Source organism: Entelurus aequoreus, linkage group LG06, assembly GCF_033978785.1.
Source record: "Entelurus aequoreus isolate RoL-2023_Sb linkage group LG06, RoL_Eaeq_v1.1, whole genome shotgun sequence".
NCBI lineage: Eukaryota > Metazoa > Chordata > Actinopteri > Syngnathiformes > Syngnathidae > Entelurus > Entelurus aequoreus.
Genome location: NC_084736.1, coordinates 42,852,361 through 42,863,526, shown reverse-complemented (window position 1 = coordinate 42,863,526; position 11,166 = coordinate 42,852,361). Strand labels below are relative to the sequence as shown.

Below are 11,166 nucleotides of genomic sequence, written 5' to 3'. Positions count from 1 at the left end.
TTTTGCAGAAGGTCCTTAAAAACAGCAGCACACTCCTGTTGTTCTAACAAAATAAACACACCAAAATTAAATGTCTACTATAGAGGACCCTGGTTATCTGCAATATACAAAATAAGACTAATAAGAAGTAGTCCCGCACTCTGGTCCTTCGCTTTCTCGAAATGTGGCAGCCAGAACAGTTTAGCTGAATATCCCTGAAGTGTGTGTGTTTCCAAGAAATTGCCATAAACGCGCTGGCAGGGAGAGTTACGAGAAATGGAGCAATGTTTACTTCTGTAAACACAGTGTGACATCATGTGCATGCGGGCTACTTTACGGACTCACATTAGAAATATTTTTGGTAATACATAAAAAGACGGTATTTAACAAAAATAAAAAATCCAAATCAGGCAGTGTGAATGTGGCCAACAATGTGCTTAGAGAAGTCTGTGGTCCAAATATTAATATATTATGATGTATATGAAACATGTCTTTACCAGAGTGTTGCACTTTATTTAATTGTGCGGTCTTGTCTGTGATTTCCTTGATGGTCAACCAGGAGTGAGCAGTCACCAGGAAAGTCTAAAGGCTTCATTTACATCCTTTCATTTGAGGATCTATAGCATCTTTCCATCGTGGCTCCTCCTGATGTGGTTTCTCAGCACCGGTAGGCTACGGAATCCAATCCCGCACATTTTGCAGGGGTATGGTTTCTCCCCCGTGTGGACTCTTAGATGAACTCTGAGCGCTGAGCTCTGGCAGAATCTCTTCCCGCAGGTTTTGCAGAAATAGGGCTTTTCGCCCGTGTGACACCTCATGTGGATCTTTAGAGCTTGCTGGCGTCGGAAGGTCTTCCGGCATCTGCTGCAGACATACGGCTTCTCGGCGGAGTGGGTGATCATGTGCTGCGCCAGGTAACGTTTGAAACCAAATCCCTTCCCGCAAATGTTGCAAATGAAAGGTTTGTCGGTAGAGAGGGCCCTCATGTCTACTTGGGCATACAAGTGGGAGTTTGCGTGGAAGGTGCCGCAGTGGAAAGGCTGCTCAAAAAGCTGCTCCTGACAATGAATGTCTGTGTTCTCCAGGTCCTGGTCATGACATTCCAACTTAATGCTTCGAGCAGATGTGGACGCCATGTTGTCAGTGATATACTCCTGGTTATTTTCTGGATAGTAGTCCTGGAAGAGCATTGGATGATCGCCGTTCAGTCCTGACACATCAAAATCACCACTCTCCGATTCTGATCGTAACCTCGGAGCTGTGGCGTCTTTTTCCGCCTCACTTTCATTCTGCTCGCAGTCCAAAACAAGTGGCCAGGCTCCAAGGGCTTCACGATTGGAAAAGTAATCCTCCTGTTTTGGAAGAAGATGCTCTTCATTGAGAAGGTCCTCTTGTTCCACTTTAATGTGTGTGGGCTCTTGAAGCTCCTGCTCCACACTGGAGATGCTCTCCTGGGGACACAGACTCGGCTGTGGAGATTCTGAACACAGGAAAGATTGATATGATTATTTTTGTTAGCATTGTTGCTATTGATTTTTTTTATTATCTTAACAATTCCATGACATTAAATAAATGATAAATGGGTTATACTTGTATAGCGCTTTTCTACCTTCAAGGTACTCAAAGCGCTTTGACAGTATTTCCACATTCACCCATTCACACACATTCACACACTGATGGCGGGAGCTCCATGCAAGGCGCTAACCAGCAGCCATCAGGAGCAAGGGTGAAGCTTCTTGCCCAAGGACACAACGGACGCGACTAGGATGGTAGAAGGTGGGGATTGAACCCCAGTAACCAGCAACCCTCCGATTGCTGGCACAGCCACTCTACCAACTTCGCCACGCCGTCCCATTAGAGCAGGGCTATGTATTCACACCCGGGTTTGACAGCCACAAGTCCCGCCGACGGCCGGGATGGCCAAAATGTCCAAAACACGCCCAGGAAAGTCACACGGGAAAGGGGGGAGAAAAGTGGAAAAAGTCGAGCACACATACAGTACAGGCCAAAATTTTGGACACACCTTCTCACTTCAATGCGTTTTCTTTATTTTTTCATGACTATTTACATTGTAGATTGTCAATGAAGGCATCGAAACTATTACACCTGTGAAGTGAAAACCCTTTCAGGTGACTACCTCTTGAAGCTCATCGAGAGAATGCCAAGAGTGTGCAAAGCAGTAATCAGAGCAAAGGGTGACTATTTTGAAGGAACTAGAATATAAAACATGATTTCAGGTATTTCACCTTTTTTGTTAAGTACATAACTCCACATGTGTTCATTCATAGTTTTGATGTGACAATCTATAAAGTAAATAGTCATGAAAATAAAGAAAACACATTAAATGAGAAGGTGTGTCCAAACTTTTGGCCTGTACTGTATGTATTACGGGTGTAAAAGTATGTGTATTTGTATTGAACCGTTTCGGTACGGGGGTTCCGGTTCGGTTCGGAGGTGTACCGAACGAGTTTCCACACGAACATATTAAGTAGCGTAACGCACGTTGTGTAAACAACGCACACCGAGGCACAACACACGGCATGCTAGCAGCTAACGGGCTACGATAGACTGACCATACGTCCTCTTTTCACCGGACATGTCCTCTTTTGCGGCGCTGTCAGGGCGGAGTTTCTTAAATGCCTCAAATGTCCGGCATTTTGAGTTAGGGTTGTGTGTATTTTCAATGTACGTTCAGGGTTAAGAAGGGGTTAAAAACAAAACAAATTGTGCGCGCAGCAGCATTCGTGAGGGAGAGGCAGAGACAGAGAGAGCGAGAGAGTTATGATAAACGCGCATATGTCGCCAGGCTCTGATTTTTATCCATAGATTTATCAGATTTAATTTTTTATTATCTATAGCAGGGGTGTCAAAAGTGTGCCCCGGAGGCCATTTGCGGCCCACAGCTAATGTTTTAAAGGCCCACGGCGCATTCTAAAAACACTATTAAAATAAACAAAAACATAACAAAAGTGAAATAAAAAAGCTTAAAGGTTAAATGTAATTTAGAAAAAGTTGCAATGTTGACTAATAAAACAAAGCTGGGTTTGTTTCTTTCTAATTGTCATTGCTCAAAACATAATATTGAAACAAAATCAATGTTATTATCAATTATTAACCTATCCAAGGTTCCGATTACTTCCCATCAAATATTCCACTAAGAAACATATTTTTGGTGGAAGATTTTGCAAATTTGGTAAATAACCCAAAAATGTATATTTTGTTGTTTTCTTACAGTACCGAAAATGAACCGAACCGTGACTTTTAAACCGAGGTACGTACCGAACCGAAATTTTTGTGTACCGTTACACCCCTAGTATGTATATATATAAAATATATATATATATATATATATATATAATTTGTAAATATGCGATTTCCATGACAAATGTTCATCAATCATAACACCCAAAAACGTGATCTGTTGTGTTCATTGAATCTCAACTCCTTCAACATATAATGAACCATCCACACTTTTCCTACTACTGCAAAAAATCATGAATTTAGTTTTACTAGTACTCAAAGATAATCTATTTACATCAAACCATCTTTTAATCTTGATGAATTAATTGTTAACCACCTCTAACACATCTGTAATATTTTGTCCTGAATAAAAAATGGTTGTGTTGTCTGCAAATAAAATACACTTAAAGTTAGGAAACCGTGGTAATATCATTGACGTACATGACAAACAGTATTTGTCCAAGGACTGATTATTGTGGTACTCCACAACAACTGATATTATGTAAGGCAGACTTCCAATTGTGAACTCCAACAAAGTGTTTTCTGTCCTTCAGGTAACTTTTAACCCACTCATGAGCCACTCCTCTTATTCCATACAGTTTGTCCAATAATAATTTATGATCGAGCGTATCAAAGGCTGTTTGAAGATCTACGAAAATACTAAATATTGTTTTCTATCTATTGCAGTTGAAATTTCTTCTCCCAAATCATTTATTGCTGTTGAGTGATTGGGACAAAACCCATATTGACGACTACTTCAAATGTTATATCTATTAATACATTTATTTAACCTGAAAGCAAACCATTACTCTAAGATCTTTGAGAACTGTGGCAGCAGTGATATTGGTCTGTAATTCAAGTACTGGTGCAGGGGCGCCGCTAGGGATTTTGGGCCCCATGAAAAGAATCTTTACAGGGCCCCCAACACAGCGGCAACATTATAATTTCATCATCATTAGGGGCCTCTCTGGGCCCCCCTCCATCATGGGCCCCTAGAATCCGTCTCCTTTACACCCCCCTTTTCGGCGCCCCTGACTGGTGTTTGTTTCCACCTTTGTAAAGTGGTATTACTTTACAGTGTTTCCCACACATTCATTTATTTGTGGCGGCCCGCCACGAATGAATTACGTCCGCCACAAATTTAAAAAAATAAATAATTTTTTTTTTTTTTTTTGGTCCTGTCCAGCTTCTCAGGCAAATCATATAGTTGATGTAGATGCCCATAAAGGCTGTTCAGATTTACTTTACAAAAGAGAAGTGTAGGATACTTCTCTTGTTGCCTTATTTGTATTTGACCACTACTGTTTTCTGTTTATTTGTTACTGACTGTGGCAGGACACCTCTGCCTCTGTTTCACTTTATGTTGCTGGTAAATAATATGGTTGTAGTAGTAGGCTAAAGTTAAATTATTTAGTATGCACTAATTAAAGGGGCAGAGCTTTAAGAGACATTTTAGCTTTTATATTTTATAAGATATATTTTTTGTAAGAACCACAATTAATAAATATATTTCAGTGAATAACTTATTGTTCAAATCTGTATATAAATATGTAATAAAGTGGTGTAATTATATTGTAAAATGGATGGATGGACGTTTAAAACAAAACTGTTATTATTAATTAGTAAGTATACATTTGTTGAGCCTTTTTAGAGAAAATCATATCATTGTAGTAAATTATGCAAATTACTCGATGTCATGGTGACCACGCCCATAGCCACGCCCCCACCGCCACAGGTATCTTGGCAGTTTATGGGAAACACTGCTTTAGCAATTTTCATATGATCTGCAAATATCCCTTTCATGAATGACAGATTACAAATGCAGGACAATGACCCCAAACACACGTCAAAAGTGGTAAAGGAATGGCTAAATCAGGCTAGAATGAAGGTTTTAGAATGGCCTTCCCAAAGTCCTGACTTAAACGTGTGGACAATGCTGAAGAAACAAGTCCATGTCAGAAAACCAACACATTTAGCTGAGCTGCACCAATTTTGTCAAGAGGAGTGGTCAAAAATTCAAGCAGAAGCTTGCCAGAAGCTTGTGGATGGCTACCAAAAGTGCCTTATTGCAGTGAAACTTGCCAAGGGACATGTAACCAAATATTATTAACATTGCTGTATGTATACTTTGGACCCAGCAGATTTGGTCACATTGGGACGGCGTGGCGTAGTGGGTAGAGCAACCGTGCCAGAAACCTGAGGGTTGCAGGTTCGCTCCCCGCCTCTTACCATCCAAAAAATCGCTGCCGTTGTGTCCTTGGGCAGGACACTTCACCCTTTGCCCCCGGTGCCGCTCACACCGGTGAAATGAATGATGAATGAATGGTAGGTGGTGGTCGGAGGGGCCGTAGGCGCAAACTGGCAGCCTCGCTTCCGTCAGTCTACCCCAGGGCAGCTGTGGCTACAAATGTAGCTTACCACCACCAGGTGTGAATGAATGATGGGTTCCCACTTCTCTGTGAGAGCTTTGAGTATCTAACAATAGAAAAGCGCGATATAAAATCTAATCCATTATTATTATTATTATTATTTTCAGTAGACCCATAATAAATTCATAAAAGAAGCAAACTTCATGAATGTTTTTGTGACCAACAAGTATGTACTCCAATCACTCTATCACAAAAAATAAAAGTTGTAGAAATTATTGGAAAATCAAGACAGCCATGACATTATGTTCTTTACAAGTGTATGTAAAGTTTTGACCACGACTGTGTGTGTATATATATATATATATATATATATATATATATATATATATATATATATATATATATATATATATATTTGCGGTGTGTGTATTGTACATAGTACATATTGTTATGAAGGTGTCTGTTACTACATTATAAATATACTTGCAGTGTGTATATTGTATATATTACATATTGTTATGAAGGTGTCTGTTACTACATTTTATATATATACTTGCATCATGTATATAAAACGTTGATAGACGGTTTTGAAGTTAACAGAACGGACTGCCATTAGCCGCATCTTGCAAGCATTTTTTAAATCTTTAGAATCCTAAACAAAAGACGAGTTTTCTTGTCTCTCGTAATGATTGTGAAAGATAAGCAACATTCCAAAGAAGCGCAGGTCCCCTTTAAGAAGTTGCCTAGAAACTAGTGTATTTTTTACCGATTTTGGGATGAGTTTTTTCTTGCCCTGATGTGGGATCTGAGCAGATGATGTCGTTGTGGCTCGTGCAGCCCTTTGAGACACTTGTGATTAAGAGCTATATGAACAAACTTTGATTGATTGATGATTGATTTTAATCATCCATAACTTTATTGATGATTGATTTTAACCGATGGGGGACAGCGTGGCACAGTTGGGAGAGTGGCTGTGCCAGCAACCTGGTTCAATCCCCACCTTCTACCAACCTCGTCACGTCCGTTGTGTCCTTGAGCAAGACACTTCACCCTTGCTCCTGATGTATATAAAAGACAATACATATTGTTATGCAGGTGTCTGTTACTACATTATATATATATATACTTGCAATGTGTATATTGTACATATTACATATTGTTATGAAGGCGTCTGTTACTACATTATATATATATATATATATATATATATATATATATATATATATATATATACATATATATATATATATATATATACTTGCAGTGTGTATATAAAACATACTACATATTGTTTTGAACGTGTCTGTTACTACATTTTATATATACTGTATACTTGCATCATGTATATAAAACGATGATAGACGATTTTCAAGTTAACAGAACGGACTGCCATTAGCCGGATCTTGCAAGCATGTTTTTAATCTTTAGAATCCTAAACAACAGACATGTTTTCTTGTCTTTCGTAATCAATCAATCAATCAATGTTTATTTATACAGCCCTAAATCACATGATTGTGAAAGATAAGCAACATTCCAAAGAAGCGCAGGTCCCCTTTAAGAAGTTGCCTAGAAACTAGTGTATTTTTTTACCGATTTTGGGATGATTTTTTTTCTTGCCCTGATGTGGGTTCTGAGCCGATGATGTCGTTGTGGCTTGTGCAGCCCTTTGAGACACTTGTGATTAAGGGCCATATGAACAAACTTTGATTGATTGATGATTGATTTTAATCATCCATAAGCCACAACGACATCATCGGCTCAGATCCAACATCAGGGCAAGAAAAAACTCATCCCAAACTCGGTAAAAAAAATACACTAGTAGAAGGTGGCGGGGATCGAACCAGAAAACCTCAGGTTGCTGGCGCGGCCACTCTCCCAACCACGTCACGCCGTCCCCCAAAGTGATACCTATGGGTGAGGGCGGACCTACGTCACTTCCGCCTACCAATCCCCTAGCAACCGGGAATTCGTTGAAAACAAACCAGCTCACGGCGAACACAGCATTGACAGAAAAAGCATTTAACGAGCGTTGTGGCTTGGAAGTCAGCGTTAAATCCTTCATTTACGCATTTTTACTTATTCGCATATCGTGTGAAAAAACGAAAATGTATTATTTGCGTCAAGACTCGTCTCAGTGAACTTTAAAGCTTCTCAGGCTTAGCTTAGCTTGCTAGTTAGCTTAGCCTGCGCGCTACTAAGAAAGAGACGCGGAAGTTATCAACAACAAGATCAAGTGTTAGTGTATAAAATATTGAGAGATTTGAGGGCTACATGTATTGAATGGCAACATGAAAATTATAGGCTTTATTGGTTTTTAAAAACCCAACTGTTAAGTGCAAATTTAAACGAAACCGGTTTTCGAAAATAGCTAGCTAAGCTATAGACTATATAGTATATTACTTACTTAACTTAATCCTCTTCTTCCCGGATGGGAAATAAGGCTTTGACGACTCGACGCCATTCATCTCGCTGCTGTGCTCGTCTCTGTGCCTCGCCCCATGTAAGCTTCATCTCTTTCAGCTCCCCTTCAACTGTTCTTCGCCAGGTGTTCTTTGGCCGCCCTGGCTTACGTTTTCCCGGTGGTTGTTCATCTTAACGCTGCCTTTGGTATCCTCTCGTTGTCCAGTTTTCGAAAATAGCTAGTTAGGCTATAGACTATATAGTATATACCGCATGTTATTTTTGTACAACAACAACTTCAGCTGTCGAACGTTATAAGGTACAAATTCAACAAGTACAACATTAGCACGGACGGTATAGCCAAGTTGTGGTTAAGAAGGTGGATTTTTGTTCCTTATATTTACCAGAAACGAAGTGATCCGAACACACGACCCGGGACTTTGGGGGACTCCAGTGAGAACCGTCCTCGTTTTCCCAGTGTAAAGCTGCGAGCCATTTGTCTCGTCTCTGTGGGCTTTTATCACGCTTTGGCAGAACAAAATACAACCTTTGTTTTCCCTGTTTCCAGTTGTGGTTAGCACAACCAAAAACAACACAGTTTTTCGGCATTTTGGAGGCAGAATGACGGGTTTAACCAGCGTAGGTCGACAGGTTAAAGAGTAAAGGCAACGGTTTGTTTTCAACGCCAGTCTGGTTGCTATGGCTCGAAGAACCCGTATGTAGCTCAGTTGCCCGGATGTCGGCCCTCACCCATACCACTGGACTCGTCTTTACAAGACCTGTATGATATCACTGGTTTCATGTTGATAAAGGAATATTTGACATTTTACACTTATACCTAAAAACAGGGCTATATTTTCTGAAATGTGTAACTCCAACAAAAACAAATGTCCTGTAGAGTACTTTTTTCAAAAGAGTAATAGTGAAGGATGAAATGTGGTCCTTCGAACAATTTAGTTGAATAACCCTGCATTATGTTCCACTATTATACATCACAATGTGACTGCGATTTTATCTTATTTATTTTGACCAAACACTTACCCTTTAATATGTGGTAAATAAACATGTTTGCACACTTTGGAAGTTACAAACCTGCTCTGTGTGCTGGTTTGCAGGCCACATCCAGAAGCTTCAACCGACGATCCATCTCCGCCTCATAGGCGACCATAGTTTTCTCGAAAACACCAAATATCTCTTCGGCGGCGGCAGTCAGTCGCTCGTTGACAAAAGTCCTGAGGTGGTGGAACTTCGACATAGTTGTGTGTGCTGCTGACATTGGCGGTGACCAGCGAAAGGCTGAGCATTTAGCGGCTAACGTAGCAGCAATTGTTTGTTGTACTTCCGGCTTGGTGTTACGCTGCTTGGAACCGACTGTATCGTGGAAGTAATAAATAGTTCCGCATTGCATAAATATCAAGTTTTGTAAAAAAAAAAATATATATATATACATATTTAGGAAAAAAACAAAGATGTATGATTTCCTTTAATATTTGTCATTTAGTGTTGTTATGTCTTGTATTTTTTTCTCAAGTTAATTAGCCACTGCGTATCTCAAATACTGTGTTCCTGAGTATTATTGTCATTTTTGTGTGTTCTCGTTGGAGGTGTAGATACGCAGACTCAGCACCAAGCCAAACCAAAGTCAATGAAGAGAACCTTGTTGTAAGCTTGAATCAGAATCAGAATCCGAATCAGAAGAGGTTTTAATGCCATTGTTTGAGAAGGGGTTCACAAACTAGGAATTTTACTTGGAGCAATCGTGCAACATAAAACATATAACACAGAATAGAATAACATGAACTGTAACTGAGCTATCAGATCTTGTTATTTTTCATGTGCCTGATGGCCGAGGGGAAAAAACTGTTCAGGTGGCGGGAGGTGTGGGTCTGGATGGACCGTAGTCTCCTGCCTTAGGGGAGAGGTGAGAATAGTTTGTGTCCAGGGTGAGAAGAGTCAGCTGTGATCCGACCCACATTCCTCCTGGTCCTGGAGGAGAACAGGTCCTGGAGGGATGGGAGCTTGCAGCCATTAACCTTCTCAGCAGCTCGTACGATGCGCTGCAGTCGATGTGGCGCCGGGGAATAACACAGTGATGGAGGAGGTGAGGATGGACTCGATGATGGTCGAGTAGAACTGCACCAGCATCTCGGTCGGCACCTTTAGTTTCTTCAGCTGCCGCAGGAAGTACATCCTCTGCTGGGCCTTCTTGATGAGGGAGCTGATGGTCGGCTCCCACTTGAGGTCCTGGGTGATGGTGGTACGGATGGAGATTACAATGGAGATGGGGGTGGGAGAGTCAATCAGGGTGAGGGGGGATGGTGGGGCTTTGACTTTCCTGAAGTCCAAGATCATGTACACTTTTTTCTGGGCTTTCAACTCCAGGTTGTTGTGGCTGCACCAGGACGCCAGCCGGTCCACCTCTCTCCTTTAGGGGGACTCGTCGCCATCCGAGATGAGCCCGTTGAGGGTAGTGTCGTCCGCTTTGACCATTTACTTGGGACATTTCTTCATAGACAGGACGGTGAAAAACTGAAAAAATAAAGAGATACATACTTATTGCCTCTGTACAAATTTGTCTACTATGACAGTAGCCCCCGACCACAGGTCCGGGGACCGGTACGTGACGCATTTGGTACCGGGCCGCACAGAAATATAAATAATTTATAAACGACTGCATTTTCTCTGACTAACTTACACTGTCCCACTAGACACACCAATATGATGGGTCAAATGCAGAGGATAATCTCACCACATCTAGTGTGTGTGTGACAATCATTGGTACTTTAACTTAACTTTAAATATATACGGTAGATGTACAATAAAACTACTCATGGGAAGTTGCAATTTATTATATTTGTTATAACTTTGGGACATGATACAATGCACATTAATGAACATCCATCCATCCATGTTCTGCCGCTTGTCCCTTTTAAAGGTTGCGGGGGGTGCTGGAGCCTATCTCAGCTGCATTCGGGCGGAAGGCGGGGTACACCCTGGACAGGTCGCCACCTCATTACAGGGCCAACACAGATAGACAGACAACATTCACAATCACATTCACACACTAGGGCCAATTTAGTGTTGCCAATTAACCTATCCCACATTAATGTACATATAAAATATAAATGTGACAGATTGTAGCCAAAGGCTGATTTCCATCTGCAGTTTACCATCAACC

At 40.9% G+C, this 11,166-nt stretch overlaps 1 protein-coding gene across 1 annotated transcript; it reads right to left on the bottom strand.

Annotated features, from left to right (window-relative positions):
- Window positions 1-241: 241 nt before the first annotated feature.
- Window positions 242-9,354, bottom strand: LOC133652227 (zinc finger protein 426-like). The gene is made up of 2 exons (XM_062050741.1): window positions 9,081-9,354; window positions 242-1,459 (listed from the first exon to the last, which is right to left on the bottom strand). Exons 1-2 carry the CDS (start codon window positions 9,262-9,264, stop codon window positions 597-599), a joined length of 1,047 nt encoding a protein of 348 aa, XP_061906725.1. The 5' UTR covers window positions 9,265-9,354; the 3' UTR covers window positions 242-596.
- Between the last annotated feature and the right edge of the window lie 1,812 nt (window positions 9,355-11,166).

What these genes read in the sequence shown, in the direction of transcription:
- LOC133652227 (XM_062050741.1), bottom strand. Translation starts at nt 9,264, where the DNA reads ATGTCAGCAGCACACACAACTATGTCGAAGTTCCACCACCTCAGGACT. An exon ending in CAAACCAGCACACAGAGCAG is followed by an intron (nt 1,460 to 9,080) that starts GTTTGTAACTTC and finishes TCCTGTGTTCAG; the next exon opens with AATCTCCACAGCCGAGTCTG.